This window comes from Haliaeetus albicilla, chromosome 16 (genome assembly GCF_947461875.1).
Source record: "Haliaeetus albicilla chromosome 16, bHalAlb1.1, whole genome shotgun sequence".
Taxonomy (NCBI): domain Eukaryota; kingdom Metazoa; phylum Chordata; class Aves; order Accipitriformes; family Accipitridae; genus Haliaeetus; species Haliaeetus albicilla.
In genome coordinates this window covers 19,043,945-19,062,334 of record NC_091498.1, presented here as the reverse complement: position 1 = coordinate 19,062,334, position 18,390 = coordinate 19,043,945, and the positions used below count along the sequence as shown (strand labels likewise).

The following is an 18,390-nucleotide window of genomic DNA, read 5'->3' as shown; positions in this document are numbered from 1 at the left end:
TAATCATTACATAATGCTTTGTGTTGGGAGACAATGGAGGACATGTGTCTAGAAACACAATAAACTGGCAAAAAAGACTGCTGTAATTGTCAGGAGCATGGCAATAATTGAACACTTTGTATATGTTACTAGATGAGAAGCAAGCCATAAAAGATCTTAAAAGTGAATTCACACAGTTATCTGATTCACTAGAAAATTATGACTAACTGGGAAGACAGGGCAAGGAGAAGGAAGGATTAAAATGCTTTAATAGACAAGTTGTTTCTCAAGGCTGGAAAAGATAGTTTATTTTGAGTTACAGAAATTTAAATAGATACCTTTAAAACCTTTTTAGCTATGTAAAATTAATGGAGAATTATAAAGGACAGCTTTGCTGGAATAATGTAAATGAGATTTCCACGGATGAATCCAAGTATAAACATTTTGAGCCATATTCTCCATGCTTATAAAAATATCCTCTCAAAGTAAAATGGCTTGCTAAGTAATTAAATATGTAAAAGCTGAATCAGAAGTTAGATTCAAAACAGACTTCTGGAGTGAAAACATCAACTTTAAATGCAGGATGTGCTTCACGTTTTTGGTTGAGGATTTTTTTGTGAAAACAAAGTAAAAAGAAACTAGTAACTTGTACACAAATAGTCAAAATTTATCTGCAAGTCCTTTAAATTTTTGTTCTTCTAACATGAACGCATTTAGAAATAGAAGGCAAAGTGGATCCTCAGCTGCAACTTGGAGCATTGTGCTCCACCTGATCCACAATCTAGACCCTTCTCTTCACCGTCTTTCCGCACAGATGAGGTATGGTTCTGGTTGTAATGTCATGCCTAATCTTGGTTTGAGATCTGGAATCACGCCATGAGGAAAACACAGGTGAAATCGTTGTAGTAATGAAGTGAAAAACAAAAACATTTCCATTCGAGCTAGCTGTTCTCCAAGACAATGTCTTCTTCCTGGATTGAAAAGAAGGTTTTCAAAAGGCTTAAAATGTATTCAATTACATTTTCAGTCTTATTATGAATAAGAATGGTCATTTCTGTGTTCTAAAAGGAGCTGTATGAACTTGGTGGTAGTATTCTGTAAGAGAGGCTAGGTGATAATTTACAGCAAGAAACAGGTTTGTTCCTCTTGCTACACAAATGCCATAGTAACTAATTCTGTCAAATTCATTTAGATAAGCTATTAGCTACTTTATCTTGTCTTGAAGTGCCAATCTAGACAGAAGATGTTTTAAAAAATTGATACCGTGAATTTCAGCCTTTGTCCCCTACTATTTTCTTAATTTTATCTACTGCCAGTCATTATTACCTGGCAAGTATTATAACTTGGCAAGTAGAAAGATGTGAAACAGGTCTGGATAATGCCTTTAAATATTACTTCCCATTCCATGTAGGACTAGTTACAGGGAATAAATGTGGTTGTGGAAGACACAGATGAATGGATAACATCTAGAACTAGTGAGATCAAACAAGCAAAAAGAAATGTAATAGAATACACAATAAAGGTGGACTTCATCAAATCTAACTTTGGCCATTTAGATGTTGTGCCTCTATTCCAAGGGAATTGTCTTATCTCCTATTTTTTGGAGAAAGAGTATCCCAGATAAGTAAACCAAGTCACCCTCTACACAAGGCTATGTCTTTCTAAGGGCTGCAGAGGTAGCCCTGGCAGTTAGCTTATATGGAACACCTAATTTTTTAGGTTGAAAATCATACATAAGGTAAATTATCCACTCGTAACAGGCATCAAAAGACAAATCCATAATGATTTAGGACTGCCAGAGTATTTCCTCAGGACAGAATGCAATGCTATGTGCTGACACTCAAGCTAGTTCTGAATAAAATCTGCAATTTCTGGTGCTGATCTAAGTGCTGAAATTTGAAAGCTGGTTGTGTAAATCACCTGTATGTAATGACTTTAGCAGCAAATGACTATTAATTGTGAAACCAATAACATTTAATGTACTGCAATGATATAAAATGTATAGACCACTGAGATGACATTGTGCTTTTTTGTTAGTTTATATATAATAATGAGCTCATCTATATAAAAGATATTATGCTAAAATGTGTTATGTCCCAAGTGCATTACATTCAATATCTTTCAAATGGCTGTTTCATCAGAACTGTGGATATTTTATATCATTCTGTCCATTCCTGATTTATTGCCATCACTTATGTGTTATACATTTCTAGATTTATGAAAAGGAACAGTGAAAGGAATCACTCTTACCTAGTGAAAAAGGAATAAATGCATCTTTCTTGACAAACTGCCCGCTGCTGTCCAAAAATCTCTCAGGACAAAACACTTCTGGATTGCTCCAGTATTTTTCATCAAAATGAACGGAGTAGAGGTTTGTAATGACTGTCGTGCCTTCAGGAATAGAGTAACCACGCACAACAGTATCTTTGGAAGTTGCGTGAAAAATACCTAGTGGAGCTATATTACAGAATCTTAGAACTTCATGTAGAACAGCCTCAGTGTATGGCATTTTGCATTTCTCTTCTAAGGCAGGCATTTTGTTTGGGCCGATGACTAAATCGATTTCTTTTTGAACTTGCCCTGTTAGGAACAGGAATAAAAAGCTGATGTTTATCATGTAATATCCTTTATTTTTTAATTTAAGCTATAAAATATATACTTTTAAAAAGGATACTGAAACATGAAATATCTTATATAAAATATAGTAGCTTATAAGCTTTTAAATTTAGACTCTATATTCCTTACCCCACTAGTAGGAATTATTACTAGCATATATACCAGTATTCTCAGTAAAACTGTGTTTTAACATACTTTTTTTTGCTTGTGTATATTTTTATTTCTGGAGCTCTTCAAAACTAAAGAAACAAGCAAAAGAGTGCAAAGATAAAGTACATCATTAAATACTTGAGTGAACACAGATAACACTGAAATTAGCCACTTGAACTTTCCCTTGTCTAGTTCTGATTCTTTAGAATTGTCACAGTGCAAAATCATTCACTCTTAAACTGAAAATAACTCATACAACACAGAGTTAAGAGGGACAGGAGACTGAATTTAACTGAAAAGGAACAAATTCAATCACTGCGGTTTTTTAACCTATTTGTAAAATTAAGTTCATAGGTTGTTTAAATAATCTCAAAGGCATTCAATCTTCTTTTTCCTGATACACTTTCTTTGTTGAAACTGCCAAACAGCTCGTAACTAAAACAAAGCTGGACTTTTACAGTTCACGTGGAACGAATAATGAAAGTCTGGACAATGGCAGAAAAATTCTACCAAAATCACCAGGTTTTTCAACCTGAAGTGACAATGTTTCACATCAAAATAGAGAGGTAAAAAGCAGCTTAGTGAAAGTACATTCTGTGATGTAGTGGTGTATCGGTGTATATTGTAATACTTGGACAAAGAAAGTCTAACTAAATGAAAGGTAACTAATTTTTATTTTTATCCAGATGAACTGATTTTTAATCCAAATTCAGAAACTCATTGTATCGCAAGATCTGAGATCAGAAGATTATTTTAGGTGAGTGGATCTCTACAAAATTGTCCAATGCATAGGAGACACAAAGCTAGAAAGTTTTCTTGATCCTTCTTGAAAAACACTATCTTGGTCAGATCTTAATCAAGAAAGGAATAAGGTTGTTCTTGGTTTAAGATATGAATATTGTTTGTGAGCCAGGATAGACTGATCAGAAACCTTGATATATGTGGACCTTTTTGCATTTGGGCTTTTTTATTATGTAAAGCATAAATATATCCTATTGACTAATTATGCCACTTAATATATTTGTAACTAAAATATGGACAATGGATATATACATCCTAAAACTTAAGTACCTATAAAATCAGACTCAATTTTTTTACATTTTATTAAGTGTTTTTCTTTTTTGGTAGATTTTCTTATTATACTGTGTAAAGCATATAGATGAATCAGTGGAACTCAGAAGCATGAAAGCAACATTTAATTTTTTTAAACTCATTTGTTTTAAATCATCTGAAATGTGCTGACTGGTTAAAAATAGCAATCGCAGTTTTAAGCTTCCACAAGCTACATATTTCTCTTAAGTATGTCCCTCAAAGCTTTTAAAATTAACAACTCAAATCATGTTAGATCTTGCTTTTAATCCTAGGCTAGAAGAAAGTTTTCCTATTTTTTAATCTTTAATCAGTTTCTTCCTGTTCAATTAATTAATCAACTAACTAAAATAGTTGAGTAAATGAAAATAAGAAAATACGTAAGAGGTTATGGCTTTCGGGAGTTATTTGAGCGAACTTTGGTTCTACTTGCTTAGCCAGATATTTTAACCATCTCAGTGAATATGGGACTTAAAATAATGATAATAGCACAACAAAAGAGCTTTGGCATCAACTTCTTTATTTAATCTGAATGATTTTCACTGTGTATAGCATGCCAGGCCTTGACATACGTTATCATCATATTTTAATTTTCTTTTTTTTCTCAAGTAAAGCTGTATTTACCTTAAACATAAATATAAAATTTCGTCTGCAATTTTAAAATAGTAATTGCTTTTTGTGCACCCAACTTCAATTAAAAATTATTCTAGCTGAGAAAATCAGAAGGTATACAGTCATACACCTACTACCATAAGAAGAAAATACAATCTTTCATACACAAAGATATCTGGTTCCTATGCAGGACTTCAGCTCATAAGAGCCATGTAGCTATAGGTAATGTTGTTATCCCCATTCTGAAAGGATGATGGTGGTGGAATTGATGTTAGAGCAATATTCTTTGATCAATGTATCAGTAGTAACTTTCCAAGCTATCTAGGCCACTCTTTCTCCAAATACTGAAAGTCCCTAGTTGAACTAAGCACTGCTAAGGTTTTGATAGGAAAAGCAAAGTGGAGGCTGTGAAACAAGAAACGTGACTGTTCACTTCTAAATCCAAACTTCTACACAAAATGTCTGGGCTGATATTCAAACATCTATTGCTGTCTTGCTTCAGAATGACTGTAACACATCTTTTTATTTTTATATGCTATTTGTGTTCTTCCAAAGGTATAAATATACATCTATAATATGTAAATCTACTGTGAATTGAGGCACTTAAGGATAAAAAGAAATGATACCTAAACTGTTAACCACAACCTGATTTACATTTTTGCTGATGTTTCTATATTTTTCATTTAGTTTATTAATTTCATATTTAATTGCATTTGCTTATTATTTATTAACTACCTAGATTAGTACACCTGCCAACCAATATTATGCATCACAACACTAAACTTAAATATATTAGACATACTTTATTAAAAATATTAAAGCTTCATAAAAATGTATTCACAAAATAATATGCTAAAATTTTATCATCATACTGGACTTTTGATATCCTCTCCATCTGCATATAAAATAAGCTTTTTGCCTCTGTCCATAGTCTATTTGGTAAATGATACAACAGAATAATATATACAAACCTTCCTTTTTGGTTATGACTATGGATCACTGCACCACTTTGAAAAAGCATTTTAAATTTGCAATAGCAAAGTGTATCAGTTCCTCAAAAAGTCAAAGTTCTTACCTTGAATGTTTGGATAAAGAGCCATAAATAACACTGCCCATCTTAAAACATTTGTTGTGGTTTCTGTGCCAGCTATGATGAGTTCTCCAACAGAGAAAATTAAGTTTTCTCTTGAATATGTAGATTCTGGATCATTTTCATTGCAATCCATCTCATCTAAATATGCATCTACAAAATGTCGAGGTGACTGAGGCTTCCTGTTTTCAGAGACACGTTCAATAAGCTCATGAAGAAAGTCATAGACTTCAGCTGCATTTTTAAACAGCTGCTGGTGTTTCCCAAATGGCAAGATACCAATCCAAGGAAAAGCGTTATATAAAAATACAGAAGCACTAGCAGCTAATTCAATATTTTCACTAAAAATCTCAATCATGTGCTGAAATTCAGTATCTTCATATGTAAAACGTTCTCCAAAAATAATCAAATTAGTAATGTTTGAAACAGCATTTGTTATCAAGTGCTTAAGATCAAATGGTCTGCCTTTGTATGTATCAATGGCATCAAGAAAAAATATAGATTCTTCTGAAATTTTGTGTTCAAAGGACCTTTGACCATATCCAAAAATTCGAAAGGTATTTACAGCTAATCTGCGGTGTTCTGTCCATCCTCTGCCATATTTACTGTTCAGTAAGCCTGAAAAAATATTTTGACACAGTATTTTATGAAACGCTTTACTTTTCCCCCAGAAGATAATAAAAATTATTTAATGAGACAAAAAATTACACACATCTTGCTATGGAACATAGTCCAAGAGTGACAAACCTTTCCAAATAATATCTTTAAAGAAGCATCAAGTATTTTATGAAAGGAGATAAAGAAGTAGAGAAAAAGGCTAAAGCAAACGTTTCATGTGATCACAAACCCAACTATTGGACAAAAATTACATTTTTATATAAAAGATGTTAGCACTTACCTCCCATGTTTGTCAGCTTCCTAAACAAGGGAAGAGACGGTCTGTCGGCAAAAATTTCACTTTGATGAACGAGGCATTCTTTTACTGCATCATAGCCATTCAGGACAATAGCAGATATACCTCCAAGATCAAGACTGAAGATCTTTGGGGGAAAAAAAATAATAAAAATTGTAAAATGCTATTACAATCAAATCTTAAGAACAGATAATGAAAACAAGTAAAAAGTAATGAAAAAGTGAAACAGCACTAAACATCAATGCAAAATACAGTCTTGAATAAACTTCAGTAGGACATACAGGTAACCAGAGGTGATACAACTGTGGCATTACACAGTAGAGTCTGTTGTGAGCTAATTTGCTCTGTCAAAAGATAAAGTAAATTAGCTCACACTACATTCTGTGCTTTGCTGTGCACCTAAAATGACCAGCTCTCCAAAGTAAGGACTGGGGATGCTTTCATATGGTCATCAAAAAACCATGAATTTGGTACAACAAGGCACATTTTTCAGAAAAAATGTCCTGTCCCCTAACATTAGTAGATACAAGTATATACATATAAGTGTAAAATATAACATTACTAGATATAAGGTAGAGTTTTTAAATAAGAACTAGAAACAAAGTACATATATGGTCTACTTTCCTAATTTGCTGAGATGATTTTCACTGGAGGGAGGAAAGCTTTACTACTGTATCTGCTCCTCCTCCCTGCCTGAGTAAAGGTAAATTCCAGTAGCTTAATTTGGTTAAGGGCACTATGACTGAAGCTACAAGTTCATAACACAAAGACTTCCAACATGTCACTTAGCAATGGCAGGCACAGAAGTGGTGTCAGTTGTGAAGACAACCAAGCTGCACCCAGTCCTTTCTACCTCTGAAACTGGACACCGGCTTACTTTGCACAGGCTCCCAAAGAACCATCAGATGAAAGAAGTGAGAGCCGTGATGACAGCCAACAAATGACAGCATAGCCCAGCTAGTCCCATCTCCCGTTTCCAGAAGTGGTTAGCACTAGATGCTTTGGAGAAAGATGCAATACATCCTGCAGAAGGCACATACAGGATAAACAAAATGAAAATCTTAACCTAAGTTTTAAAAATTAAAAACGAGGCTAAACTCAAGATTGAAATCCTGTATCCCTTTCCATACTTTTTCTTAGCATTATAAATCTGTATTTTTACCTATACAAATCTCTAGTTTTTCCTTCATCTCAGTGCTGTTGACCTCCACAATATGAAATAGTGTTAGCCTAATTATGCATTCTGTGACAACTGCATTGTCACCAAAAGGGTTATCAAGCACTGGAACAGGCTGCCCAGGGAAGGGGTTGAGTCACCCTCCCTGGAGGTACTTAAAAGACATGTAGATGTGGTGCTTAGGGACATGGTTTAGTGGTGGATTTGGCAGGGCTAAGTTAATTAAGGGTATTTTCCAACCTAAATGATTCTACGACTATTTTGTTTTAGCAAACTTGGTATTTTTCACTGTTATAATGGCTCTTCTTTTTTATGTGAAAAGATGACAATCCCAAAATATTTCTGCAAACCATTTGTGAGTTTTGTATACTTTGATCATAGCTTATTTATCTTTCTTCCTACGTCATACATAATTAAAAAAAAAAATCCTTTCTTTGTATTTTTCCAGAGCCCCACAAATCCTGATATGCTGTCTTCAAGTTCCCTCAAATTCTGCAGGATCCTTTCTGATGGCAGGTGACTAAAACTACACACAGCATTCCAGGCAAGTAGAAAGCTGAGTTTATTTGATGACGTTTTCCTTCCTATTTCCATTCTATTTCTCCTAGTATTTTGCTTGAAACACATTTACTTTTTTCTATTGCCAAAATAAAAGAAACAAAAGATAATATTATCCTTTTGTTCCTGCCATTTAGCATGCTTTTCATTCATGCACATTGCTTCGCTTCTCATTCATGACAAGACCGTGACTTATTCTGTTTGTGCCATAGGTTTCATAAATGATCTGGACAAAAGCTTTTGACGGACCTAAGTTCTAGCAACAGTCTTATTTGCTTGTTAGGGGTGTTATATTTAAACACCTCTAGCAGTTTGAAGGACGTGATTCTTCTAGACAAACGATTGTTTGTTGGACACAAAGCTCAGTCCTTCACAGACCCCCAGTGATAATCCTGCCAAGTAAAACACCACAGGCGTTACAGTCTGGAGATGCACAGGCACGCCGAACGGCTGGCCAGGGTGTGCGCGCTGGCTGGCCAGCTGCTACCAAAACGTACCTACGTGTGTGCGTTTACGTATCTGTACGCATACACGCTTACAAATGCTAACACCTGCCTGCCTTTCCCTGCTAGATGCAGTTTGGGTTTAACTTTCATAAAGTTTGTAAAATTAGATGGGTTGCTTGAAACTGGCTGATGAAAAGAAACACCTGATATATAAGCAAGTATGAAAAAAAGGGAAAAAATCCATTCTTACACAGTTATACTAATTGACTGTAAGTAAGTATTGCAAATATCCCACTGAAGGTACTTTGAAGCAACGTGTTTTCAGTGAAAACGTGGGATTATCCAAGTGCCCGCTATTTGGTGGTTGTACTTTTGTCGATTTTAAGCCCCTTCGGCGTGTCCAAGGCTCAGGGATACGAAACGAGCGAGTTACTTCCATCTGCGGCGGGACCCCGGCGTAAGCATTGTACCAAAACCACAACAGAAAAGCGGGGGCCAGGCTCGCAGGCGGCTCCCCTCCGCCCCTACCGACCTCCGGAGGGAGCTCCGGCAGAAGAGAGGCGAAAAGCCCTTCTCCTCTGCCGCCGGGCTGCCCCTGCTCCCACGGCCGGGGCTGACCGCAGCCCCGCTTTTGCCGCAGCCTCGCGCTCCGGGCCCCGCTACCGAGCGGGCACCGGGCCCTCTCCCCGGCTCCCGGTAGCCGGCGGGGGCGCTCCGCCCGCGGCGACGCCGCTGCCTCCTCCCCGGGGCGGCGTAACCGGCGGCCGCTCCGGGGCGAGGGCACCCGCGGCCGCTCCGGGCCGGCGCCGGGACAGCTTCCCCCGGCCGGACGCGCCGTGCTGCCGGTGCGGGTCCGGGCTCCTCCGCGGCGGCCCCAGGACGGGGAGAGCCCGCCCGGCTGCCTCTCCCCCCCGGCAGCGCTGCCCGCCCCGGCCCCGGCCCCGGCCCGCCCCGCTCCCGTTCCGGAGGGCCCCGAGGAGGCGGCAGACGCCGCCGGAGCGGCGGTACCTGCCCGTGGATCTGGCTCTGCCGCCGCATGTAGACGTGCGGCTGCTCCGCGCCCAGGGCGTGGATGTTGCCGACGAGGGGCAGCCCCGCGGGGCCGGGCGGGAAGCCGGGCGGCCTCCGCTGCTTCAGCAGCTGCCGCACCACCAGCGCCAGCACCGCCGCCGCCGGCAGCAGCAGCAGCAAGAGGAGGAGGCAGGCGCCGCCGCCCGCCGCCGCGCCCGGGCCCCCCGCCGCCGCCACCGCCGGCCACATCGCCGCCGCCGCCGCGCCGCTTCCTCCTGCCGCCGCCCCCGGCCCGCCGCCCTCATTGGGCGGTGGCAGCGCCGCCCCGCGCTCATTGGCCCGCGGGGGGCTCCGCCCCTTGGCGTCAGGCCGGGGCCGGGCCGGGCCAGGAGCGCACCGGGACCGCAGCGCGCGAACCCGCAGCGGGGCCGGGCTCGGCCGGCGGCGGCCCCGCCTGCCTGCGGGCGGGAGGGAGCGGGGTCCCGGTGCCCGCCGCGGGGGTCCCGGACCCGTCTGGGAAGGGTCTGTCCTCCTGTGGGCTGCGGGAGTGCAGAAAAGGGGTCTCGGCCCCCACGCGGGTTGGGTTTTGCCTCTTTTTTTTTTTTTTTTTTGCCTGGAATAATATGAAAAGTTGCTCCCTCCGGGGTTATTAAGTGCTGAAAAACCACTGCCGACCGCGTGCTTCATGCCCTGACCTTGGCAACTGAGAAGAGCAGCAGTTGCTTGCTCGCTATTAAGTCTCTGCAGCAGCAGCAGCAAAAATCCACAGTTCTGAGATGTCCTTCCCAGAGCCTCTTCGGGTCTGGGGAGCCTTGAGCCGGTAAATCCCGCTGCGTTTCCCTCTCCGCCCTTTCCACCCTCACCCTGCCTATCTGCAGACTCCTGCTGGTGGGCGCCTGGCAGCTTCACGCGTGGCGGCTGTGCCAGGCTGCTGCAGCGGGCGGGCAGGAAGGGCCGGGCGGCCCCGCACCGACGGGCAGCTGGGCACAGAAGGACGTGTCCCCCGGTCCTGTGGCCAAGCGGCGAGGAAATCGCAGACCTAAGGCGTAAGGGCTGTTGTTACTCAGCGGGATGATGCCTCAGGAAAGACGGCTTGAGTCGCTGAAGAGGCCCAAGATGATGCAGAGCTAAGAAAGCAACGCTGCTGTGCAGCGCAGCATTCTGCTAAAACACTATAAAAAACTCAGTTTCCACTTGGACTGGTTTTGCTATTCCATTACTGCTGTTTTACAAGCAATGGTAGGCGCGACAGAAGCATCCCTGCCCTGTTAAAATTTCTATGCTGTTTCCAACTTGAGATTTCTTCTATGTTGAATCCAACTGAATAGCTCTGTGTAGATTCGTAAAAACGTTGGTGAGATCTAAACTGATAAAAGAATTTATGCTGATGAAGTTCATTAATAACCTGACTGATCAAAATGCACCAGGTACTTGATAATCTAACTATTGAATGTTTAATTCTCAGTACGTTCCTGCGATGGGACACTCTGCTTTGAATGTGGTGATACTGACCCGAGAGTACATGGCACAAAAAGCTGAGGAGGGCCCCAGGTGTTGCTCAGGAGGCAGGTGGTCAAGAACTCAAACACAGCAAAGGCCATCGCTTTGGGAGGACAGAGAGGAGGTAAGAGCTATGGGTACAACATGGGAACAAGGAGGCGAGCTGGGAAATTACAAAGTGTAGCTTTTTGGCTGGCAATGTGGTTGCAAGGTATCTGCAAGGCTTCAGGGCAATCAAACTGGCTCTCTGGGTGCTTGCTGAATAGAGCACGAGGCTATGAAGTGTAAAAGGAGAACAGGATTCAAAGAGTGTACTCGCTCATGTTTGAGAAGGAAAGATAAATGTCCCATGTATATTACAGAACAACACACCAGTAATTTTTAACAAAGGCAAGTGCAATGATGCTGACCCAGTTTTCGCAGCCGGAGTTGTCGATGTCCGTGTGTTGTCACACAATGAGGGCTCGTTGGGCTGGTTGGCTGGACCAGGGTCTGGGCTGGTTTCCATGGGTCAGTACAGTGGGGGACTCTGATTTTCAGGTGAATCTTCATGCAACAAGCAGTCAGTTTGATTTGCCTCAGCATCTTTCTTTGTCCTAGCTGCAAAATGCCCGTAAAGCATGTGTCAATGCCAGCGTCCTGTATCAAAATCTTACCCAGTTTGCCAGAGCTTGAGCATTGCTGGAGGTTTATTTTTTTCATTCTTCTTTCAAGTTATTTCTTCATCCTTTCTTCCAGTATGATACTGCCTGGTGTCTTAACTGAATTACTTGCGCCATACCTGCAAAAAATGTCAGTATTTCAATGTCAGTGCCTTAAGATTTCTCAGCAGAGGGCAAGAGATTCAGGACCTCAGCTTGGCTCCAGCCAGAGCAGAATGAGGAGAGATGGCCGAGGATTAAAACAAGAGGTGCCAGACTCAAACAGATAGATTTAAACCTAATTACTTACACACATTTAAACAAAGAGGGGGTGTCCAAACACTTTAGCTCAGCATATTCAGGTGAATAGAGGTACACAGACTCGCTGGTCAGAAAACACTTCAAAACGGAATGAGAAAGAGTAATTCACAGGCTACAGATATTATACAGAATTAACTTGCAAGATGAAATTGCTGTTGATTATAGTGGGAGTGAAAATGTTAATGTGCCAGATACATCATGCAGTTATAATGGTGTACAGTATGGTGTATATGCATATGGTCATTATTGCAGTCTCAGAAGGATGTAAACCATTTATGTACATAAGCTTCTGTCTTTGGAAAAAAGAAGTTGGTACTTTCCTCCCCTCATCCTCCCCTCGATAAGATGATACTTGCATCTCAAAGTGTCTGAGGAAATGTAAGAGGAGGTACTATTGCTGTGATTGATTTTTACTGCTTATCTTCAATGTTCTGTTATTTAAGTGTGTAATATTTCACATGTACCCGAAGTTTTAGATGGTCATGATTTCCACTGCATCTGTGTAAGAAAGGAAAGGTGATTGACAGTTTTGGCAGCAAGCATTTTGAAGGGGAAAAACAGGGGGGAAAAATAGCATAGGAGAGACCCAAGAAGAGAAAAAAAGATACAGAAGAAAAGTCCAAATGTTTGGCTAAAAAGGAAGGAATAGACTTGTATCGTGAAAAAAGTAGACAAGATTTGACAATTATCTTCAAGAAGGGGAGAGAACAGGCAAAACTGACTTTACCGTAGTGTTTGAGCCTTGGTGATGGAGAAGAGACGGTAGTGTTATCCACTGTAACAGAGGAAGAGAAACTGAAGAGCGTGATTGCAGAACAGTAAAATCCCTTGTGGTGAAGCCAAATGCAAAAAGGTGGTGAATCAGCCAAGATCATAGATCCGAGAACCTCTAAAGTAAGCATTATTAAATGGAGGACGAAAGGACCAGCATGGATAAATATGACTGAAAGTTGTCAAAAGTAAGTGATAAATAAACCCTTGTCGACAGATGAAATCACTTAAGAATGCAGGTTTAGTGATGCAAGACTCCAATGGCAGGCTATCCAAGGGCAGGATTCCTTGCCAGTTTCTGACTGATCCTTTTTTTTTTTCTTTCATTCCTTCAGAAGCGTGGGGGCAGCTTGTGCTGAATTGCTTCTTTGGGAAGGTTTTACTCATCTTAATCACAGATGATCAAAATGAGCAAACTCATAGGATGAGTAAAGGTTTTTTGATTTCAATTATGAAAAATGATGGCTGAGTAAAGAAACCCATTAAAGCATGTATCTTTATTAAATTCTAAAAGATTCTAGTCATCAAGATTTACAATTACTTTGCATTGTAAATTCTGTAAGGATAAGTTGGAGACAATCAAGTAACAGGAAATGATTGTGTTCCTGTCTTCTCAAGAAAAGCAGAAAGCAATTCTTTGACAGGGAGTGACTACACATACATATAAATAGCTTAGACTTTTGAAGAAATACCCTGACAGATGTGGCTGGTTTTTAGTAACAGTATTAAGATCCTGATGATAACTCTGTTACACTCTTGGGAGAAAAATTAAGTAGTTTCCAAGTTCCACTAAGTATCTCACAAACTTGTATTCAGCTCGTTTGAAACAGGCTTCGGCTTTCTTACTCTTTAGCATTGACATCGTTGCTGCACTTTTTCTAGAAAACAAGGTAAACCTTTATCAGGCTAAAGTGCTTTTCATTCCTATAATAATGTCTCTTGTCCAGTGAAGTCATGCCATTATTTATAAAATGTCATACAGGAAAAGAACTTCTTTATAGCCAGAAATGCAAAGATTTTGCTCCTTTTCTTTGAGGGCAGGGCAGGGAAAAGAAAGAGATCTGTATAGGTGTATGCAAAATAGCCATGCTTCTCACTGAACAAATCAATTTCATAAGCCCACGGGCAAGTTTAGAGTCATGTGCAGACATTATCTATTACACTTACATAGCTCTTTTTAACACACCTATATAGGTGAATGATCAATTTCTATGTTACAATTATCTCCTTAGCTAAGCCTATAATGATGTTGGTGCTTTATAGATTTGCTGAAACAGAAAAACACATCTAATATTTTCCCTTGTGAATTTGGTGATCGGTTGCTGAAAAAAACCTTTTTCCTTAATCACAGTCCTACTGTGCCTAAATATTCTATGTTTGTCAGGTGGACTCGGAAAGCTATGACACTGGCTTAAAGACTGTAACTTCAAAAATAGTTTTGGCTATTTTATTTGCTGACTTTTTCAGGGCATACTTCGGTCAATTTTATGCATAAATTTAGAAATTTATCTTTTTAATTGATAGTCTCATATGACTGTTGGTTCCCAGAAACTCTGCTGTAAGTAGATTACCAAATATTATGTTGTAATAGCGTTTGCCTTCATGTACTATTTACCAGCACTGAAAAGAGAGAGACCTTTTTTGGTCCCTGATTTAGCTGAAGGTACAAGCTATATCGTTGCCCTTGCACAAGTTCCTTTTGTCAAGAATCACACAATTTTTCAGCCAGCTGAGAAACAATTGCACAGTCCTACTCACACAGAGGGCAGTGCTGGAAACAGCAGGGGTGTATAGCTGTAGTGCCTGACACTGCCAGAGCAACTGAATGGTCCTGGAAGGGACTGAGAAAAATACTAAGTTACCGTGTGGCTTAATCAGACCTCACTACTGTCAAAGACAAAGAATGAAATGATGACATGAGATCTTCCAACCTTCTTATAACCTGTAAAGAACAAGCATGGGATTAACTTGAGGATTTAGGATGTAGTTTCTCACCATATTTTTGCTGACAAGCTCTGATGACATGCAAGATAGTAGCATAGCACTTGTGCAAGCAATCAAATCAAAGCTTTATAACTACGCTATTGCTTAACAACGTTAGTTTTCTGTGCTGAGGTTGTTTTCCATATAAGGAGTTTGTTCAACTCTTATCTTACCTGCAGAATGCATAAAACTGGAGTGGAAATAGGTGCTGATTTTGAAATATTTTCAGAGTGAGATTTTCCTCCGTAGTTCATCCCCTTTGTGCTACCCCGGTCACGCTGCAGGTCTGACCCTGGCTGTATTTGGTGAGCTGCAAGTTCCTCTTGAGGGATTCCCTTTGTCAGCCTATTGGAGGTGCAGCCTGGGACAGAACCGGGTCTGGCCGGAGCGTGGCTGAGTTTTGCCAGTTGTCAGAGGGTGGGGGTGTGTTGCCAGGTAGCATGAGATAGGGCTGGGGCCTCTGTGAACCTGCTCAGAGGCTGAGCTGCCTTAATGCAGGACAGAAGATGAGAGAGCCATAGCCAGCTTCCTTGTGGTCTGCCCCTTCTGCCTTGCCAAGCAAACCTCAGTGCAGGACAGCGTGGCCCAGTTTGTTTCGAAATATTATTCTGCACTGGATTTTTAACATATATGGGGAAACTGCTGCAAAACTGCTGCAAAACCTACTGAGCAAAAAAGCTCAGTAGGAATGTTTCAATGAGATTAAAACAAAGCAACACTGATCTTCTGTTTAAAATGTCTTCCGTACATCCTGGAAGCTTTTCTAAGGCATTTTGGAAGAAGATTTGCTTCCAGACTGATTCATAATTTTCTCAGTAATTAGTTCAACAGCAGTTCCACTTTCTTAAAAGTAGTCACTGAAGCAACCTACATCCAGATTTAATGTCCATTAAAAAGGGAACGCTTTAGTGTTGGGATCTATCTCAGTGTTCTGGTTCTCAGGAAAGTACTGCATTTTTATAAAAAAGGCTTTCATTTTTGGGCCGAATTCAAACCAAACTACAAGACGGATAGATAAAATAGTGTTTGTGTGGATAAGCTTGATGTGAGCTTATTCTAAATTTGAATATGGCCTCCTGGAGGCTATGGACGCAGAATTAAGCAAAGGATTAGACCAACTGGGGATGTAGGTTTTGCAAAAGCAAATGCTAACAAGTTTGAATGATTGGTAAGGTGTTACGTTTCAGAGTTTAAGCCAGTCTCTTAGCTATTAAAATTACAGAATCACAGAAACTGGAGGTGAAAGATATGAAGAGAGCATATTTAGGTGATTATGTTCCTTCCCCAGAGCATATCAACTATATATGTAACTCCTGAGAGATGTTAGGCTACCATGCCGTAATACCCTCCAGGGAAAGATATGCCATAACTGCAATGCAACCTATTCTTATATGTCATTAATCTCAATTGTAGAAAGATCTTTCTCGTGTGGTATCCCCTTTCTTGCCTTTTAAACCCATATATTTTTGTTGTTTTGAATATAGTACCAGAGTGTAGATTATTGCTGCTTCATGGCAAGTATTTATATTTTTGTTATCACATTCCTCCATAGTACTTCCTTCTGTTAACGCTTTCCCCAGTCTTAGAGTTTGTTCTCCTAAATTGTGTTATGGGATCTCTGATAACTCTTACTGGTATTTTTCTGGACTTTCTCCAACTTGCCCAAGTCTTTTTGAGGTATAGCATGCTGTCCTGAACAGAGTACACTAGCAGACCTAGATCTTATCAGCAACAAGTAGAGTGTAAGGATTACCTCCTGGGCCTTAAGCACGATACTCCTGTTAATATACAGCTTGCTTTTACAACAGCACCATCTTGTTAACTCTGGCTTAGCTTACCTCATTTTCTGCAGAACAAATTACAATGAAACATTGGAAAGACGCTTTCACAGCAGCTCAGTTGTGCTCACTTTCCTTGATGTGGCTTGTAGAGTCTTCTTGGGTGGCAGTGTTTTCTGGTCATTCATGGAGACTAGGCATCCACCAGAAACACAGATAAGTACCTCCCCAGGTTCTCTTCCTAAAGGATTTTTACAGCTGGTTTTATCATGAATTGTCCTTATGTGCAAAAGACTTAATTAGGTGCTATGAAGAACAAGCTTAGAGAGAGCAGAGACCTGAATCATGCTCACCTCCCTTGTGAAGAACTTACCATGCCTGTGCATCATGGCATCGTCACTGTCTACCCTTTTCCTTTTTGTAGGTCCTCTCTTGTCAGATATGAACCATTCTTGGGAATGGAAATTTTGTCTGTGCAGCTCACAGTCTTGTCTGTCTTGAAGAATTACATTTTATTATTGAACAAAAATGTCAACGTAATATAAAAATGTGAAATTCTTGTTTAACAGAATGTCAGCTGGTAACATTTAAGAACCTCACTACAGTGTCTATGGCTTGTGGAAATAATGGCAATATTTAGAGTAGAAAAAATGGTTGCACTTTAAAATGTTTTGGTTATATAATATCAGACAGTGGAATATTGTAAGAAGTTGTATCTAGTGTAGAGAAAGAAAGTCACTTTAAAATTGGACAGACTTTTCTTATTCCCTATAAATTTAAATAAAATTCTTTGAAGAGGAAATTCCTTTTACTTGGAGCTGCAGGTTGCATTAGATCATCTGATTTCTTTAAAAAAAAAATAATCCTATACCCATTGATTATTTTACCTGATATATTACCAGGCACTGAAAAAGACAGAACAAGTTCCTTGGAACAGATTGTTTCAGTAAAATGACTTGCCTTCCTAGTGCAGGCGCTCAGATGTACCTCTCCGTGCTAGTTGTTCATTGAATAATTAACCTCTAGTTTTGGATTTATCTAGTGACAGGAGACCATTATCCTGGGAAAACCCTGTACCTTTTTTACAGCTACAAAAATAGACAAACTGGTCAACTGTCCTTCTCCCTCTTTTACACGTAAGGGAAGAGAGGGTTGCAAAAAGAAAATGTATCTGGTAAGACCAGATAACATATAGCTGAGGGGCAAAAATAGGACAAGCGTTCCAGCTGGGAGTCCCTCCATTAGCTCTGGCAAGGAGCAGCCAAAGAGCTTGCCAACATCCAAGTACTATTTCATCTATACGTGCACAAAAGTAGATCTATTGGCATTCATACCTGTTGCTTTAAATTTACATTTCTTCCTGTGAAAGCTTAAAGTAGAAATGTTGGCATCTGAAATCCTGTAATCACTGCATTCTACAGGCTCCAGCCCGAGGCTGAGTCGCACTGGCAAGGAAAGGACTTGAACTGACTGGAATCAACCACAAAATGAAATTTAACTTTTCCCCCCCTGAAGAACTGAAATCTGCTATTACAACAGAGTCGTCTGGATTTTTTAAGGTTAAACCAGGAATATTCTGTGCGGACAAGGAGTAAATAAATCTCCAAAGGAAATGTGAATGATTAACTGGTAACATAGGAAGAGGAAAGGAACGGTGGAGTCGGAGACAGAGAAATGTCTGACTGGAAGCCCGGTCATTTAAGTTCCTACACTTTATTTCTGTCGGTGTAGCTGTGCAAGTCACGTTAAAACAGC

At 40.3% G+C, this 18,390-nt stretch overlaps 1 protein-coding gene and 1 long non-coding RNA gene across 5 annotated transcripts; both read right to left on the bottom strand.

Annotated features, from left to right (window-relative positions):
- Positions 1–230: 230 nt before the first annotated feature.
- Positions 231–9,930, bottom strand: CYP2R1 (cytochrome P450 family 2 subfamily R member 1). Of its 4 annotated transcripts, none has more exons than XM_069803770.1 (6): positions 9,639–9,772; positions 7,327–7,472; positions 6,435–6,576; positions 5,522–6,154; positions 2,230–2,559; positions 231–950 (listed from the first exon to the last, which is right to left on the bottom strand). In XM_069803770.1, exons 3-6 carry the CDS (start codon positions 6,439–6,441, stop codon positions 775–777), a joined length of 1,146 nt encoding a protein of 381 aa, XP_069659871.1. In that variant the 5' UTR covers positions 6,442–6,576; positions 7,327–7,472; positions 9,639–9,772; the 3' UTR covers positions 231–774. The 4 variants fall into 4 exon arrangements, with proteins under 4 accessions (XP_069659871.1, XP_069659874.1, XP_069659872.1 ...); XM_069803773.1 differs by having other exon boundaries at positions 5,522–5,718; XM_069803771.1 differs by lacking the exon at positions 7,327–7,472 and having other exon boundaries at positions 9,639–9,920.
- Positions 9,931–13,356: 3,426 nt separating this feature from the next.
- LOC138689281 (uncharacterized) lies at positions 13,357–17,238 on the bottom strand. The gene is made up of 2 exons (XR_011328138.1): positions 17,009–17,238; positions 13,357–16,876 (listed from the first exon to the last, which is right to left on the bottom strand). It is a non-coding gene; the product is annotated as an uncharacterized lncRNA (long non-coding RNA).
- Between the last annotated feature and the right edge of the window lie 1,152 nt (positions 17,239–18,390).

Excerpts from the sequence above, each read along its gene's own strand:
- CYP2R1 (XM_069803771.1), bottom strand. The coding sequence starts at position 9,890 with ATGTGGCCGGCGGTGGCGGCGGCGGGGGGCCCGGGCGCGGCGGCGGGC. Across the intron at positions 6,577-9,638 it reads AGAGCCAGATCCACGGGCAG|ATCTTCAGTCTTGATCTTGG; the intron begins GTACCGCCGCTC and ends TTTCCCCCAAAG. Across the intron at positions 951-2,229 it reads ATTTATTCCTTTTTCACTAG|GAAGAAGACATTGTCTTGGA; the intron begins GTAAGAGTGATT and ends TTTTCAATCCAG.